Here is a 19,224-nt window from a genome sequence, read left to right on the forward strand (position 1 = left end):
TCCTCAAAATGTTAAACATAGAGTTACCATGTGACCAGAAATTCCATTCCTCGGTATATATCCAAGAGAAATGAAACATATGTCCACTCAAAAACTAGTACATGAATGTTATAGAGGCAATATTCATAATAGCTAAGAAGTACAAATAACCCAAGTGCCCAAAAACCGTGGAATGGGTAAATAAATTGTGGTATAGCCGTACAATGTAATATTATTTAACAATCAAACAGGAGGAAGTACTGACACAGGCTACACCATGGATGAACCTTGAAAACATTTTTCTAAGTGAAGCCAGTCACCTATTACGACCACATTATTATAGAATTGATTTACATGAAATGTCCAGAATTGGCAAATCTATACAGAAATTAGATTAGTGGCTGCCAGGGGCTGAGTTGATGAGGCACTGGAGGTTGACTGCTAAATGGCACAGGATGAAAATATTCTAAAATCAATTGTGGTGATGGTTGTGCAACTCTGTAAATATGCTAAAAACCATTGAATTGTACACTTTAAATGGGAAAATTGTTTGGTACATGAATGATATCTGCATAGAACTGTTATTGTAAAAAATCACTAAAGAAGAAGAATGAGTAGTCATTTGCCAGGCAAAGAAGGGCAGAAGGATACACTTCACCACCATAGCATGTGCAAAGGCCCAGGGGTGTAGGAGCCTGGCTTGGTCTGAGCACTGAGTGGTCTGATGTGGTTCTAATGTAACCAGAGGATGTAGGAAGAGGTGCGTCTATTCCTTGCTAAGAGGTGAGGGCTCTGTCATTTAGGAAATGGACCTATTAACAGAAACAGAGCACTTTTAATTTCCACATTGAAATTTTTGTTGAAATTTGCTCCTGTTACTTATGTATTGATAAATGACTACCTTTCAGTTCAAATGAACACACCTTGACCTCCTAAATATTTTAAGTGTGTTATGTCTAGGATTCCTATATATCCTCTAAACACTTCATAATCACCTCATAACATTTGGTCAGTTCAGTGTTCAGGACGTAGGTAATTGGTCCAAATAAAACTGGTAAATGAAGGAGAGAACCTAACCTAAAAATGGAAGAGTTCTAGAAACTTTCAGTAAAACCTGGAAATAGAGAAACGGTTTTCCTACTAATCGCAGTTATATTTGTGAAAATTAAAAGTTGAAGCGATGATGCTTTTGGATACATTAACTGCTGTTCAGATTTTCATCCCTCATTCTTTCCTCTGTTCCTTTCCACCAATGTTACTTGTCCGTAGCTGCCAGAAGCTCGGTGAACTTCTTATCCATGTTCCTCCTCAGCCCCTCTCACTGAGGGGACCTGGGCAGATGCTTTGGATTTGGGGGTCACTTATGCTCTTCTACATCAGGGTGCAGAATTAAGTACAGTTTGGAGAGCCCCTCTTTTAAGTCACTTTCAGGTTCTCAGACTTGGAGACAAGGCTTCCAGTGTAGCTGTGTTTGGCTCCAGTTTAGAGGGATATTTTATACAGTCTAAACTATCACAAAGACTTGCTCTCTTTGAAAAATAATTCAAGCTAAATTCAAAAACATTTGTGAAAGACCTTATACTTTTTAAGGTATATTTAAACTCCGTTTCAACTTCACGCATTGCCTACAAGTGCCAGAAATGGGGGGATAATAGGTTATGTCAAAAAATAGAAGATACAAATTCAAGTGGAATTGAAGTGTGACGGCCATCACCTGGTGAACGTTGTTCCAACTTTCGCAGTGGAGTTCTTTCTGTGCAGCAGTCTGAGTAATGAGCCCGGACTTGACAAGTAAGCAACAGCCTCTGTCCGTGGTGCTGAATAACGCCTCGCACATCAGCTCTTGTGAGTCCTACTGTAATAGATGAATACCTTGCCACAAACAAAGGAAGAGGCTTCAAAATAAGTGATATTTTGCTGACACTTTGGAACAAACTAGGGACACACTGCTGTCAGGGAAAGTATATTTGATACAGAAGGTTCTAGTGGAAATATTTACGGTTCAGGGAAGTGAAAGTCACCCTGTGGCAATCTTGAACTCCTCATTACATAAGGGGCTCCTGTCAAGGCACCTGTCCTGGGTCTCCTGTGTCATTATGGTATTGCAGACTATTGGGTACCTTTGGTATTTCACGTGAATTTCCTTTAGTTTGACAATGATGAGTTAGGTCAAGTCCCCTGAGGCTAATATTTATTTTCTGTGTGAGATTATCAGAAATAGATACGGAGGATGACTGAACATATATTTTTAAAAACATTAATAAATGTTTATGAGCACCTATGAATGTGCCATTCTACATTACCAGGATTCTCAGTGCATATACATCCATATGTCTGCATATATATGTCCATCTTTGTATCTGTGCCAATCAGAGCATGTAAGGCACATAGATAGTAAAAGCATTTATATAATTATATGTGTATATGTTTGTATGTACTTATGTTTGTATTTATATATTATGTACTTATATATAATATCTATATTAATACATGTAATTATATATCTATATATGCATGTGTGTATGCATGTATGTACATATATGTAATTAGATCCCTATGGAACTATTAGATGAATGACTAAATATTTATGTGAATGTAGTTGGTATGGCATAAAATATATAAGGAATATCAGCTTATAATGTTAGATTAATGAGTAGGAATTAATTATAGTACAGTGTAAGTCTTGGGGAAATTTCCTCTTCAAAGGGGGAATGGAATCTCCATTTTCAAAGACTGTTCTAATTCTGAGAAATACCTGGGCACAAATACAGGGAATGCCCAGCCATGGCCTCAGCACACCCCAGTCTAGAGGGGAGAAGACCACCTAAACCACTGACTAAAGTGTAAAGAACCTTATGAGCCAGAAGGAAGAAGGTAGCTGGTAGCCTGAGGGCACTGGTAGGAAGTGGTCAGTCAAGGATGTGTCACGTGAAGCTGGTCCTCAAGAGGGGGTGCAAGACAAGATGATGGGGGGCAGAGGTGACAGCGTGACCGGCATGGCAAGGTTGGGTTCCAGGCTTTCAGACGTGAGCACCGCCCCACCCATCCTGTTTCTCACGGCAGCTGTTTCCTGACGTTTCCCTGTTCTCTTACTTCACCTCCTGCCAGCGTCCGAAGCGTTGCTCTAATAAGCCACATAGCAGGTGCTTGTGTCCTGCCTGGCCGAGGTGCTGAAACGCATCACCTTTACTGCTGGCTGATGGGTCCTGGTGTTTATAATTATGTGCGTTGTGTGCATTTTGGTGGTGAAACTCCTTATGGTGATAAGAATCTTGAGTGTTCTGGATTTATTTAACACATATTCATTGTCTCTTCGTGTGCCAGGAACTGTCCTAAATCTGTTGATAGAAGGGAGAACACAGTAAACGAGATCTAGGCTATTATTGTGTTTGTATCCTATTGGGTGGTTAAGGGTGAATGACAAACATCTGACCAAATGCACAAACGAGTCAGTACTGAGTTTAGCCTGAACATGAAATAGGGTCATGGGATAGAGGCAGGCGGGTGAGAGGTTTGTTCAGGGCGGATTTCTCACAGCAGAGAAGACGCCCCATGTGAAGGTTTGGAGGAGGAACACTCTGGGGAGAGAGAAGAGCAGATGCAAGTCCCCTCCCCTGTGTGAGTGCAGGGGGTAGAGCCTGTGATGAGTGCTGAGATGGGGGGGCAGGGTCTGAGGGTATGGAGCTTGTGGGTGTCACTCAGACTCCTGCTTGTTCTCTTAGCTGTGATGGGAAACCACGAGGGAGCTTAAAAAGGGAGTGGCATGTTCTGATTTATGCTTTAAAGCTGCCACATTGGACGCCAGAGTGCAAGCTAGGAGCAGCCAGGAGGCTCTGACTGCAGTGGGTTTGGCGTCTCGTGGCTCTCGTGTGAGGCCTGGCAGTGGAGGTGGAGGGCGTGGACTCGTGATAACTTCTGGGGTTGCCCTTTAAGAGGACTCGCAGTTGAGGATGCAGCAGGTGTGGGAAAACTAGTCCTATATTTTAGCCTTAACTGTGTGAATCAAGATGAGATGATCAAGGCTTAAGACACTGACTACCAGAGACCCCAAATATACCATCCCAACGGAGTGAAAACCGGTGCATGTGGAAGATTTTTAGGGCAGTGAAACTACTCTGTGTAACACTGTAGTGATGGACACATGTCATTACACATTTGTCCAAACCCAGAGAACGTCTCACACCGAGAGTGACCCCTGCTGTAAACCATGGACTCGGGGTGATGGTGATGTGTCAGTGTAGGTTCACCACTTGTAACAAATGTCCCATCTGGGGGGATGTTGATAATGGGGGGGCTGTGCCTGGGGTCGGGGAGCAGGGGACATACAGGAAACCTCTGTGCTTCCCTCTCAATTTGGCTGTGAACCTAAAACTGCTCTAAAGAATAAAGTCTATACACAATAAAACCAAACCAAACCCAAAACCCAGTCCGTCTGTCTTCCCATGTTGAAGATTGAACTGGTATGATTTCGATGACTCAGAGTTTAGGCCTGAGCCACTGGGCGGGTTAGTGTGGCATCAGCAGGGGAAGTCACTAGTGTGTGACAATCCCTGTGCCAGGATTGTGTGGCTCACTTTCTGGTGGCTCCCTTTGGTGGCAGTGTGGAGGACTGTCTTCGTCCGATCAGGCTTCTGTGACAAAGTGCCAGAGGCCAGGTGGCTTATGAACAACACAAACATAAAGCCTGAGACCAGGGTACCAGCATGGTCGGCTCCAGGCTGCAGACGCCACCTTCCCATTATCCTCACGGGGCAAAAAGCAGGAAGCGAGTCCCCTTAGTCTCTGTTAATAGCGGCATTGATCCCAACATGACCTAATTACCTCCCACAGGCCCCACCTTCTAGCACTGCGGGTTACGATTTCAACATAAGAATTTGGAGGGGACACAAACATTCAGTCCACATGACCTGGCAATCTCACCCTTGAGTATACATCCAAAAGAAGGGAGGGCAGGGACTCAAACAGATCCTTGCACACCCGTGTTCACAGCAGCGTAGCTCACAACAGCCAAAGGTGGAAGCAACCCAGGTGTCCAGGGATGCCGTGTGTACGTACAAGAGAATATGATTTGGCCTTGAAAGGAAGGGAGTGCTGACACAGCTGCAACACGGATGAGCCTGGAGGCCATGATGCCGAGTGAAGCAACCTTGGGGATCGGGACTTCAACATGTGAGTTTGGGGCGGGGGTCGAGCATCCAGCATGTTGCAGGGACCTATCGGAAGACCTCCAGGGAGGGCACATCAGAGGCCACGCCATCCTGGGCAAGAGCCGGAACCCTAAAGCAAGGGGGGTGGTGCTGGGCGCACAGGACAAGGGAGCTGTGAACATGCAGCGGCTGGGGGGGGAGGGGGACATGGGGAGAAGGGGGGACATGGGGAGAAGGCAAATGCAAGAGGCTCCTCAGGTCCAGACTGTGGGAATAGCGTCTCTGCAGGAAGGAAGCACCTCGGGGACCAGGGGACGTTCAGCACCAGCGGCTCTGGGTCTGTGCATCTGCGCTTCGGGCATGTCATCCACATACACGACGCATCGTTCAAGCCGTGAAATTGAATGAACGCACCCAAAGAAGCCTTGAAAAGTGAGACAAGCAATGGGTCAAGAATAGGGCCTGGGGGGACATCACGTTTTTAGGAGAGAGGTCGTTATGTTGGCTTGTGATATTGAAGAGACTGAACTGGGGCAGCTCCTTGGAAAATGAGAAATTGAGTTTAACACAGCGTCTTCATGCCCTTTCTGTGAGAATGCTGGAATTGATGGGGAAGGACCGCTCACGCCCTTGACTATTTGGTCGATGAGGAGAAAGGAAATGGACGGAACCTACTGGGCCCAGAATTCTTGGTGTCATGGCTGCATCTCGGGAGCATCTGTCACCCAGGAGTAGATCGCTGGTCCTGACTGTCGACTTGCCTACACGACCAGCCACAGGCAAATGACTTCATTTCTTTGGGCATCTCTCTTCCTGACTGAGTGAAAGAAATAGTAATGCTGGTTATTTACATACAGTCGTCCTGGGAGTTAAGATTGGAGTCGAGGGAAGCATTGAATTCATAGATAAAAATGGTGTAAAATAGAGTGAACTGTTGATTCTTCACCGTGAGACATTTACTCTTGGCTGACTTTGCATCCCAGTCTCAACTTCTGCCTGGCGGTGAGCACACGTTGGAGTTGAATAATCTCGGGACCCTGGTTTTGCTCAGAGATTCTAATAAATCACTTAACTTCCTTAAGTCAAGCTTACTGGGAGGGTAGATCAGCTCCCCAGAAACATTCCAAAGTCAAATATGACATTTGGGGGTTTGACAGCTGGAAAGGGGGTGAGATGAGGTGTGAACTCATTCACAGGTGATGTGGCTCTGGGGTAGGTGAGCGCTTCGTCCTACACTGTGTGCTTGTTCCCAGCAGACGAGGTGGGGCCGGAGGTGCAGAATGAGAGCTCCAGAGCGGAGGTGGGTCTCAGTTTGGATCACACCTGTGCCCCCAACACATGGGTGATGCTAGGACATGGGAGATTTCAGTCAATACTTGTGGAAGGAAGGAGGGAGGAAAGGAAAGAGGGAGGGAGGGAGGGAGGGAGGGAGATGTTCTGGCTGCGTGGGTGTCCACATGAGCCGGATCTTGAAGTCTGAGTTGTATGTGCCATTGTGGACCCTGAGTGGATGGTTGTCTATGACCAGCCAACAGTGGCTTCCAGACAAGAGAAGACAACATCCTCTCAACTATTTGTCTATGAATTTTGTATTTTGTCCCCTATGGCTCTTTGCTCTATTAAAGCTACTGACTCCTGGGTTTGCCTTCACATTTTAAAATTTAATTTTAAAAAACCCATTAGAATTTTGCTTACTTGCAATTACCTGCTTGAATGAACTGCCCTCCCCCCGACCTGTCAGTCCACTGTGGGCACACTCACAACAGCATGTTTCCCACCCACTCAATTTCTGATGGGTTTTCTTCAAGTGTTTCCCAAGTACTGAAGAAGCCTGAATACAGTTTTCTGCTATTTTGATGCTTTACATTTCTGATGTGACCACTGAAAGGTAAGAGAGAGATTGCACATAGCAATCTTCCTCTTGACAAAATATTTTGAAAATGATTAGAAACAAACTTGCATGACTTCTTCCCCAGACACGTATGCTGATTCCTTTCCCGAAAGGGTCCCACCCTCTAGACAAGTCCTGCTCCCCCTGCCACGCCCTGGTCACTGTTGCTCCCTCGGGGCTGCAGCTTCTAGAACACATTGGTCTCTTGGTCTTGGCTCTTATTCCGTTGTAATCGGTTCTCCTCCTCAGTGTCTCCCCCTGTGAGGTGATCCTTATCTTTATTCATTAACAGTCAATGAAAATTCTTTGTAAAGTGCTAACATTTGGTGTTTGATCAACATGTGCGAGGTTTTGGAAAGGATTTATGTGATGACTTCATTCACTGCTGGACCGGCCCTGGGGGGAGAATCCACTGGGGAATCCAAAGGGCTCCCCCTTTGACAGTCAATTGTATCCTGTGTATTTGAAATTGGAACAAGTCAGATGATGGTAATATTAACAGCTAATGTTTACGGACTGACTTTGTGCCAGAAATATTGTTTTCCTTTATGCTTAACCTGTTTGAATTTTAAAGAGTGCCTTTCGCATTACAAATTCGTGTACCTTCACTGAGAGAGTTCACTTCATCCCCTTCTGTCTCCTACCTAAGCCCTAGGCCCAGCCCCCCTGCTATCACACTTCCTTCCTTAGAAATACCTTCTGATAAAATCTGCTGTTTACCATTCTAGGCTTTCCTATGCATTTATAAATACACAGCACCATGTGCCACAATGTAATATTATCAATGCATATCTCCCAGCATAAAGCCTGGCACCCTACTAGGCTCTCTGTACGTAGGTATTGAATGATATTAAAGGATATGCTTTCAAAAATGGACATGAGACACAGTGTTCTACTCTTGGCTCTTTCTCTTTATTTTTGAATATTTCAGATTTTTTCCATTTTAGCGCATAAGATTTCATAGAATCGACAAATTATGATTTATGTCAGGTTTCTTGAGCCATTATGTCAAGTGATTTTCTCAAATAGTCCTGTTGTTTTATAGCCATATTATTATATACCCGAGATATCATCGTACAGTCAGGCTGTGACGTGTCCTGTATTGTCAGATAGTCATGCTGTCACAGATCATATATTGTCTATAGTTGTGTTGTTGTGTATATTGCCACGTAGTGATGTCATACAGTCGTGTTGTCATATAGCCGTGTTTGGTGTGTCACGTTTCGCCGAATATTCGGCATGTCGTCCTGTGCCGTGTGTTGCCATGAGTCATCCCGCCACGCAGCATCACATCGAGCGCTCGGGTGAGTGAGCGCCGGGTCACGTGAGCTCCCCCGAGGGTCGCACCGTCGTGCTCTCTGCTTGTCCGGGAAGTGGCTCCTGGTTCCGGGTGTCTCCACCTCCCCTTCGAGGGGTGAGTTTTGCCTGCAGGGGCTGTCGCTGTGGACCACTTCCTGGTGGCGAGGGCACAGAGCCTCCTGCATCCTGCGCCCCCGGCCACGCGGAGGCTCGGGAGAGGGAGGGCTGTTTTTGCCACCACTCAGGGCCTCCGGAGGGAGGTGGAGGGGGCGCAGGGAGAGCACATCAGTACAAGGGGCACAGCCGCGCCCTCTCAGCCCAGCGCGCCCGGCCCTTCTCTGCCGCAGCCCAGCTCACAGCAGGTGCCCTGCGCCCGCGCCTGGCCGGCCAGCTTCCTGCAGATCGAGCGCCAATGCTTTTCCTTCATGGCTGGATATGAAGGAGCCTCAGGGGGTCACTGTCTCAGTGACCTTGAAGTTGGCCTTGCCGGGAGTCCTGGCCGCGCTCACAGGTCTGTGCCAGCGAGCTTGGCAGTGGTGCCTGCTGGGCCTCTGTGCGTCAGCCGTTTCCCCCGGGGGCTGCCACGGCCACCTGTGTCTCCTGCAGCTGCTGTCACCCACCCCAGTGGGTCACGAGGGGAAGTAGGTGGGGGCTATGGCCGTGGCCGTCCCCATCCTCAGACAGGAGAGAGAACGGGGGTAGGGAGCTGTGCACTCACAGGCCTGAGAGCCGCCTCTCTAAACACAGGTGCCTAGATTAGAACAGCCTCTGCCATAAAATGCTTTCTGGGTTCGCACTGGAGCCGCTGGAAGATTAGAATATGGTGCCCACCTCACGCCCAGGAAGGCAGGCCGGCTTCCCGACCTGAGGTTCACGGGTGGGGGGATAAGCAGGTCTGCGCCCGGAGCAGGTACAGATTATATGCACACAAAATCATCAGGCAGATTTCTCCATATTGTGTCAATTAGCATAAATTAGTGTAGTCTTCTCCTAATTTAAATGAGACTCTGCAGTAACGATGATGAATGCACAATACATCACGTTTAATTCCCTCCTACACGGAGACTATCTTTTCATGGGTGCTCCTCGGGGAAGGAGGTGATAACGTGAATCAGATCCTGCCAGCTGCACGGGGGGGGGCGCGCCTTTCCTGCCGTGGGGCTCCAGGGGTGTGGTCAGGCTGGTGCAGGGCCTGGGGAAGTGTCCGAGGACGGCAAGGCAGGAGCGGTTCCCCGTCCTGGAAGCACAGGGACCAGGACCGTCACTGACCGAGTCCTGCTCAGCGCCAGGCTCCGCGTGTGTTCAGTACACTTGGTGGCAGCAGCAGCGAGAGGCGCCTTTTAGATGAGAACCAGATGCGGAAACCAAGGCTGGGGGTGTTAGCGCCTTCACAGGCCACGCGGCCCCGACGGGGTGGGGGGCAGCCCTGGTCTGGGTGGCTGGTCCTCCCTCCTCATTAGCCTGTGAAATAGTTACTTTTACAGTGAATCACGAGGGAAGCGAAGCCCCATCCGCTGCCTAGGGACCCCCAGGGTCTTAGGTCGCGTAAGCAAGTGGGTCAGGGCTCCAGGCTGTGTCCCCTCAGCCACGTCGCCTGGCGCTGAGTTAACTGGCCGCCCCTCCATCCTTCCTTCGTCCCAGGACCATCCTCCCCCTCCCCCCCATGCCCTCCCCTCCCCTCCCCATGGCCGCCTCTGGTTAAGATGCTTTGTGGTTTGGGACCAGTGAGTCCTGTTTACCTCTGCCATGGTTCCTCCTGCTGCAAACTGAGCTCCGGGAAGGAGGGGGATATCCCAACATTGCAGACGGGTGCTGATGGCCCCTCAGTGTTTGGGAGAAATGGCCCCCACAGGCCTCACGCCCCCCTCACCCTGAGCCCACGCTTCGCCGTGACGTGAGCCCTGAGCGTCCCGCTCCCTCTAATGCAGCCCGCCTCCCCTGGGACTCCCCACGTGCGGGCCTGGTGGCCTGGGCCTCATACCTCTGTGTCCCCCCCGCCCAGCGAAACCCCCAATGCTGTGACTCCACCCCCTCAAGCGCTCCCTGGGAAGCTTCCTGCAGCTCAGCCCGCGGTTTCCCCTCCTCTCTGCTGCTGCTTTGTTACCCACAGGGCCCTTCCAGCCGCTGTAACATTGAACTACAACCAGCCTCTGAAAGGCCTCCTTTTCCTCTAACTGCAAAACTTCTCAACAAGGAATGTACCTCCCCCTGTTTGTACCACAGGACCCAGGACAGGCGGGGATGTAACTGGGGCTCAGAATGTCCCTATGGATGAAAGGGACTTTAAGGGGCGTGTTAACTCAGTGGGCTTTCTTATTTCTGGGAGCGTCAGCGTTTCTCACACTGGAGTTGTGCGTGCCGATGGCCCTGCGCCAGGGTTTGGTCAGATCCTCGGACCTGCCGCCCTTAGGAGAGGAGATGCCCCTGTGTCTGGACCTCTCCCTGCTTCCGAAGCCTCTCCTGCTGCCGCTTGGGAGATACCTGTGCGCATCAAACAGCTACTTCTCAGCAAACCTTGGGCAGGATATCTCGGACAGCACGGGGTCTTAGCGTGTGCTCACACTGGGTTGTGTGCATTTCTGCTCCGTGTGTCTGGTTGCCGGTGAATCCCCAGCGGCGGTGGGCCTGCTGTCTCTGCGTTGTGGACACCAGGTAGAGGGTGCACCTGGGGGAGGCCCAGGGCCGTGCCCCTGAGGCGCCTGGAGAGGGAGTGTTGGAATTCGGAGTGTCATCGCAGTGAGGTCCGCGGCCCGCCGTCTGCGTGGGTCACTGTCTGGGCGTCAGTTGTTATTCTGGTGTGTGTTTCTGATTGTGAGATGATAACGTCTGGAGATCACGACCCGTGTGATGAGGGGTCGGCCCTGACCCAGCGCCCCTGCCCTCACACCGGCTGGGAGCTCCCAGCATCCGCCCGTTCCTTCCAGCTCATGGGGCGTCGGGAGCTCTGGAGCTGTTTACTCTGACTCAGAGGTGATTGCCCCCAGGATGCGTTTGCCGGAAAGAGCCGGGGACCCTCACCGCATCTCGTTACTAATTCCCGTAGTTCATGGCAGAAGGCCGGGACAGACCTTTAGGAGAAGAACGCTGTCAGACGTGCAGTGACAGGCCAGTTGCTTTGTGTCCTGGGCTTATAACACACAGATGACAGAGTCTCACTTATGATCTTGCTGGAAATGATTTTTTTAAAGGCTAAGGCCTAGATGCATTAATAATTGAATTTGAAATGACATTTGCTTAAGACTTGTGTTCTAGAGAAGTTCATATGCCACCGGCTCAACTAATACCTTTCTCCCAAGGCTTTTGAATGATCTTTGATTCACAGAATTTGAATTCCCTGAGGGTGTCAGTTACTGAGTCATCATCAGCATCGGGCCACTACTGTGTTTTGAACTTGCTGTGTAGTTTTGAACGTATATAACATATATAGCCCATGATGGAGATGAAATCTACTGAGAAGGTCTTGAATTTCGGGGTCAATTTTGATGCAAATTCGGTTATCATTCCACAATTCTCATCCCGGGTAAACAGCCTGGTGTTGAGTTTTGCTGCCATACAGGACAGTGGGGCAGAGGGTGGTCGAGGCCGAGGGTGGGGCTGGGTGTGAAGTCCGGTCCCCCAAGTGCCCACTCTGAGCTCAGGGCCACACTCTGGCCTGTGGCCGCCCCTCCCCCGCCCCATCCTCACTCCGTGATCTGCTTCACGAAGGCCAAGGCCCCAGCAGTGACCTCTCCCTGCAGGCAGACCTGTCTCCCAAGGCCCCAGGAGGAGTTCGTCACCGTGACAGGAGCCCATCGGGCCTCGGGCGCGCCCCTAAACGCAGGCAGCGTCGAGGCCCCTGCCCACGTGGGGCCGCTGGAGTGTGTGTGCAGCACCCAGAGGCGAGTTTGGGAGCTCGTGGTGAAGCAGACTGGGGTGGGCTCCTTCACGGTGCCTCGTCGGCCTCTGCTTGGGAAGGGGGGCGGATACCTTTGCACTGCAGGGCTCCCCCGGGCCTCGGTTTTGGAGGGCAGGGCAGGGGGGAGACCCTCAGGGCTAGGAGCTCTTGTGTACAGCTGTCTTGGCTTTCCTGACTCTGTGGCTCTTTCTGACTCTTCCCGGGAAAAGGAAGCGCCTCTTTCCAGTTTCTGGTGGGAAAGCCTGGCGGCCCTGCGTCCACCATGCTCACAGGTGCCCGGGCTCCCGCAAAGGTGCAGCCTGCGGCCCCTTGTTCCCTGTGGGTCCCGGGGTGCGTCCCTCCTGCAGAGCCTGGTACTGAGTCATGGGCCTGTTTTGTGAGGACTCAGTATTTGTCCGTTTTAGTGTTTCTACTGAAATACAGTACTGTACTTTTGCTCATAGTTATTTATGCTTGAGAGATCTAACAGAGTCGTAATCAAAGTTTTCAATATTAAAATTAAGTGATAAAATACATCGTTATTATTTCAGCTAAGTAATCTGAGTCACGTACAGCTGTCAACATGTATATAATGTGTGCAGATGCATAGGACAAAGAGTTATTGTCATTTTTGAAAAACTGTATCATGTAAAACATTTGCAAGAGCAGTTTCTTTACAACAGGATCTGCTGAGGTGCGAAGGCAGAGCCGGCCGTCTTGCCGGGGCGGCCGGATCGCACCGTCTGCCTGGCAGGCGGCAGCAGAGCCTCTAACTCAGTGGCAGAGCCCGGGAGTAACCGTCTCTCTGTCTGTTCTGTTTGCAGAGTCCCAGTGTACCCTCTGCGGGGAGCCGGAAGGTGAGTGCCTGTCCCTCGTCACACCTGCCTCAGGCGGGCATGGCCTGTGCTGTGACAGACGCTGCGGAGCCTGTCAGAGGCGGGTTACAAATCCAAAGCACGTTCTGTGGGGTGTTTGATGGAACAAGTGAGTAAAAGAATCAGAACCGAGCGCGGGATGAGCTTTGGGCAGGAGGTGCTCATCTCTAAAGGAAAATTGGCATCACACCCAAATTGCAACACTTTCGGTTTGGCTTTAGAAATTTCAGTTCGTTTTCTAAATGCCAATATTAGAAATACATGTGAATTGGCTTTAAAGAAATGAGCCGGTGGCGCTGACGGGCCTCACGTGCAATGAGACTTCTGGAAACTCTTCCTTCCTCCTTGTTGTCAGGGGCGGAAGCCGAGGGGGTGGGGTCAGGCAGCCAGCCCCGGGCAGCAGGTGTGGAGTGCCCCCCCCCCACCCCGGGGCTTCCGTACATGCACGCGATCACGCCACCAGGAAGGTGTCTGCCCACAAGTCGAAAAAAAAAGTGAACCTAGTGTTAACTTGGAAATTCCATCAAACACTGTATTTCCTCGGTTTTGGGTTAATTGAGATGCTAGGGCTAAGTTTGGAATTCTTCCCGTGTTGTTTAAGGACTATATAATGATAGCTATGGCAACGATTGCTCATATTGTAAAGTCTTAAGCTTCACTGTCATGGAAACATGAACTTTGGGCCCCTGGTGTTTCCAGGGTCGAAAGACGCGTGGGTTTTATGGTCCTCGGGGCAGCTGCTCCAGGATGACGGTCGAGAGCGGGTTTCAGCTGAGCTGCGCTGCCTGGTGATGTGGGAACCGCGCAGATGCCGGGGGTCGTGGGGATTGTGGGTGTCATGCGGTGTCTCGGGGTTTTGTGGGGAGCTGTGGGTGTCGCGGGGGGACTGATGGAGTTCTCCACCGTGTCCTGTGCGCTGTCTCATTGTCGCAGGTTTTCTCTGTCGCCCCACGCCGGCCATGCCCCCCGCCCTGGCCTCCCGTCTAATCTCCTTGCCCTTCCCCACACCTTTCGTGGAACGTGGTCAGCGTGCTCTGTACCCTACAAAAGTCGTGAAACATGAAATTCTCGTACGTGTTGGCGGCTGCAAACCGTGCTGTGTGTCCGTCTCCGTGTTTCCGCGAGCGGCCGGCCGTGTTCTGCGGGCGTGTGCTCGGCGGCGGCCGGGCGGGCAGAGCGCAGTCCCCGGGTCAGCGGAGCCCGGCGCGCGCGAGGGGCGAGGGGCGGAGGTAGGCACGTGCGTCCCCGGGCGTCCAGGCTCGGGGGCGTCGGTCCGTGTCCGCGGACGCCCAGGGCGGCGGGCTGGCTCCGGAGCGGACGAGCCCCCGGCGGGCCTGCAGCCCGGCGAGGCGGGACCCAGGTCCAGGCTGAGGCCCCAGCCCTGCGCTCACACCAGGGCCGACCCGACTCGGACAAGCCCGGGGCTGCTTCCATCTGCTCTGGTCTAAGGTCCACGTCCGGAAAGCCGTCAGCCCAGCAGAGGGGGAACTGTCCGGGGAAGCGGGGGACGCGTTTGTTCTTGTTCTGGGGCAGATGGACTTGTGAACGTTTAGTCAGAGTCTAGCTTGACTCCATGTGAGAATGACCCCAGCCGTCCAGCCGGAGCCCCGAAGGTCGGGGTGGGGGGTGGGGTGTCTCGGGCTGCGGCTGGGTAGCTGGGGGGCCGTGGCTGGACCCCCTGCGGGTCCCCTTCCCCCCCCACAGCACAATCTGATTCTCTGCAGCCATTTCAGGGTTTCAGACATGCAAGTGGGTGGCTGCAACTCAGAGAGCAGGAAAGGCTTGATGGCACAGCCTCAGCTGTGCTTTATTTTCTGAAAGGCACGATCATATGAATATTCATACATTTTTAAATCATTTAAGTAATTAGTCTAAGTGAGGGCTGGCTGGGTGCAGTGAGCGGAATCTGAAATCAGCTTTTTTGTTCAGTAATTTCTCCGGCAGCTTCAATCAGTTCCCTCGTAAGCCCCCTGCCCAGGGAGGATCAGAGCTGGAGGCTGGCGACAGGATGTACAGCTTAGATCCAGGCGGCCCACGCTCATCACACCCAGAAGGTTAAGGCATCAACTGACTGAGCTCCTCTTTCTTGTCAGAAGGCTGTGAACAGCGTTTCACTGCTAAACCAGTGAAGTGGGAAACACCTATTTGCATTTTAATGATTGGTTCTCTGGGAGAGAGCTGGTTCTTTGGATCCAGATTGAATAATTAACATTGTCTCAGTTGATAATATCTGTGAAGCTAGTGAGACTAGGAACCAAGTTTACGGGAGGCTGGAGACCTCAGAATTCTGAGATTGTGGATCCCTGCACTGCTGTGGCCTGTTTTCCAGAGAACATAAAAGTTTAATTGTATATAAAACGTAGATCACAATTTCAGTATTGCTTACACTTTCTACATTGCAAGGTTTCTGAAATTTGGATGACTATGTTTTTATGAGAATGTTTAATGGGATTTATTGTTATTTACTGGTATCTTTCTTTCTACTCAGAATATACGGACCACTCAACTCTGAATGCTTGCAAGAGAGGGGACGTGAAAGTGGGGGGGGGGGTCATTTAGTGACTCAGATTCATCTAGGCATTTGCAAGGGAACAGTGACCACAGTGGTTCCCTGGGATGGGGACCCATTCCAAAACAAAACCAAAAAAAGCTTAAAATTTACTCAGAGCCATCTCATTTGTTAAAATAATTTTCTATAATAATTTAACAGTAAGACTGTCTCCATTTGTATCATTTCCCTAGTGGTTCCTGTTATCGTTTAGACCTTGGAAGTAACTGGATGTTATATAGCAAGAAGGTCACCTTCTCAGATCTTCGTGACATTGAAAGTATCTCTGAAGGTTTTGTATGCTATAATCCATCACTTTAATATAGGAAGATAATTTAAGGGTATATGATCCTTTCCAAACTTTACTGACAGATACGTGATACCCCTTGCTTTTTAACAAGACCACAAGGAAAATTATGGACATTTGGTGGGACCACAGATGTCCGTTCATGCATTTGTCTATTTGTTTACACTTTTGTGGTTCAACCTGCCCTCCTACCTAATAGATTTTCTGATGTGGGAAGACAGATCCTGATGCCTGGGCGGGATTGAGGAGAACTTATTTGAAATCTACTATAATGTAATAACAATGTCTTACATTTATGTTATTTAACCCAATTAAAACTAAGAAATAAAATAGGCTATTATGATATAAATTTGGCATGAAGGAATGTGCTACAAAAATGTTAGGATGGATTTTAGAATGGAAGATTTTTCAGTGATAGAGGCCTTAAGATTATAACTTCAAAGCAGTGGACCATTTGTGGTGGCATAAATGTACATTGGATCATTGGGGAAATCTTATTTGTAGAAATACCAGTCCAAAAACAAATGTAAGGTTAAGAAAAGAAAATCTCGAAAAGTTTAAAGTGAGGGATTTTCTTTCTGAATCTGAATTTTTTTTTTTACTTTGATCATGTTGTTTTTAAATTGCATACTGTTCTTGGAATTTTGGACAGACATACAGACTCTTGTATTTTACTACAGATAGAATGAGTCCCAAATACCTCTTCTTTCTTCATAACCCATCAGTTGAGAAAAGGAGAACTTCCCCCGCTATTTATAGTGTTATGTTCTTGATTTTTTTTTAATACAAATAATCAAGATTTTCCCTGCAAGTGACTCTAAACAGTGGAAATTTCCACACTATTTTTTGTACCTTAATTGAGAATGTGTCATCCTGAGATTTTAAGGCCCCTCAACAATTAGGGAAAATAATAGGGTTGCTTTTAGAAAACTGGGCATCAAAGGGTTTAGAGACAAGCATTTCCATCCCTCCTCCTAGCTCTCACCCCCGTCCATGGAAACGGGGGCATTAATTCTCAAATACAGCTCGTGCCTCTCTTGTTTTAAGATCATACCTTTTTAATTGTATGCTTTGGATAAACATCATTTTTTCTGATTGCTCTTCTTGGATGGTTAGTGGAAGATAACCACCACTTATTAAGTTCTCCCCATGTGCCAGGCGCTCTAGAAAAAAAAATTAGTGTTGCTTAGGAACTAAAGAATTCAACTAATTTTTGAGAGAGAACAGAACTCTGCTCCAGCCAATCTGTCTTCTAGGACCTTAAAATGGTTTGTGTTATAGCGGAAATCAGAAGATATTGCCTAGGGTAAGACAGAAAATACTGTTCCTCATAAAAGTTTATGATGGGGGACATCAGAAAGCATGGAAGACTGTCCCGGCCCTACTACACACATAAAATCGCTGCATGATTTTATCAACATTTGCTTTCAGCACATAGTTGAACTTGAATGAAAGAAAGAGAGGGAATCGCTTAGGTGCCAAGAATTAGGAAAGGATTTTAAACCTGAGGGTAGGCATGAGTCAAGGGACATTGGCCCCTGAGAAGTGAACCCAGAAGGGCGCGGGGGTGGGCAGAGCGCTGACGCTCAGGCAGATGAGGGACACTGGCTGCACCAGTGGTGCGGGGCTGGCGGGGAAGCTGGAACTGAGCCCTGGGAATGAAACCCGGAATCTCAGCGAGTTTCCCCATGTGTGAGAGAAGGACTGGAAAACACTGACCCATGAGAGTATAAAGGAAGCTTATCACATTACCAGGATCATGGGTAGAATATGGTTACCAGGGTACACACACTCCAGGCACGGACGTGAAATCTGAATTTCTACCACCTGTGTCTGAAGGACCATGTGGTGAAATTAATGTGAATGTTGTTCCAGAAGCAGAAGCATTTAGGATTCTGTCCAAACCTGATGGCTGCGGCAGAATCTAAATCACAAATTATCTACAGGATCTTTGACAAAACAGGGCTCCAGGGGCTACTCCTCCACTTAAAAAATAACCCCCACTTTAGATAAACATACAGTAAAACATAACCCCTGTAAAGAAACTTTGGGGGTGAGAAAACATGATAGAAGGATGAGAATCAACAGACTTGCAGAGACGTTGGGTAGGCTTAAAATTACTAAAGAGATTTTCAAAAGGAAAAGAAACCATAATAAAACAACTATCTGGCATGAAAACAAAGACGGATTAAAAAACTGTGTACCTAGAAATAAGAAATGTCATTTAAATTCGCTACTGTGTCCGTGTGTTATAAGTGGATTTGACAGAGCTGAAAAGAGAATGAGCAAACTAGAAAAACGATATGAGGATATTACCTAGAGTTTTGCATAAGCATATAAAAGATACTATGGAGAGAAAGGAGACATTGCTCAAAGGAGGAAAGGCTGAGATTTTTCCAGAACTGAAGCAATGGGCTGTGCCTCTTGATCTACAGACCACCAATACTGAAGCCAATAAATAAAGCACATTCATATCTTACAAAGTGAAACTTCAGAGTATGAGAAACAGGGCTTCCCTGGTGGCTCAGTGGTTGGGGATCCGCCTGCCAATGCAGGGGACATGGGTTCAAGCCCTGGTCCAGGAAGATCCCACATGCCACGGGGCAACTAAGCCCGTGCACCACAACTACTGAGCCTTCGCTCTAGAGCCCGCAAGCCACAACTACTGAGCCTGTGAGCCACAACTACTGAAGCCCACGTGCCTAGAGCCCGTGCTCCGCAACAGGAGAAGCCACCACAATGAGAAGCCCTCGCACCGCAATGAAGAGCAGCCCCCACTCGCCACAACTAGAGAAAGCCCGCGCGCAGCAACGAAGACCCAATGCAGCCAAAAAAATAAATAAAAATAAACAAATTTAAAAAAAAAGAATATGAGAGACAAACAAATGATCTTAAATATAGCCAAAGAGAATATACAAGCTACAGTGACGACAGAGGCTTACTGTCATCAAAATTGATGTTAGATGGCATTGGCGTTAGAGTCATGTCTAAAGATTACTGAGAAAATTGAAGGGAGTAAGGAAGATGCCACATGTGCAACAGAAATCTCATTAGAAGGGGAAAGAGGGAGAGAGAGAAGGGAAAAGGCTCAGATAACACAAAATACGAGAGAAGTGACTCAAGTATTTTTTCAGATAAATAAAATCATTATTTAATAATAAAAGGATACTGCTCTAAGAAGCCAAAACAATCATTACTTTAGAATAGACTGAAAATATGCAAAAAAAAAAAAAAACGACAGAAAAGAAAAATAGGATTACAATGAGAAACTGACAAATTCAAAATTCTGATGGGAGACTCGCTA

The 19,224-nt window shown here is 48.6% G+C and overlaps 1 protein-coding gene across 11 annotated transcripts in view; it reads left to right on the forward strand.

Annotated features, from left to right (window-relative positions):
* Positions 1-19,224, forward strand: part of DLGAP2 (DLG associated protein 2) — a 729,374-nt gene that overhangs the window by 388,180 nt on the left and 321,970 nt on the right. For 6 of the 11 annotated variants that reach the window (XM_082375174.1, XM_082375178.1, XM_082375179.1 and 3 more), the window contains one exon: positions 13,015-13,174. In XM_082375174.1, coding sequence (XP_082231300.1) covers positions 13,015-13,174 — 160 coding nt within the window. Of the gene's footprint in view, positions 1-13,011; positions 13,175-19,224 lie in introns of those variants that run through there. The other 5 variants (XM_082375176.1, XM_082375182.1, XM_082375181.1 and 2 more) reach the window with 2 other exon arrangements.

The sequence above is a fragment of the Balaenoptera borealis genome, assembly GCF_965194805.1.
Source record: "Balaenoptera borealis genome assembly, chromosome: 21".
NCBI lineage: Eukaryota > Metazoa > Chordata > Mammalia > Artiodactyla > Balaenopteridae > Balaenoptera > Balaenoptera borealis.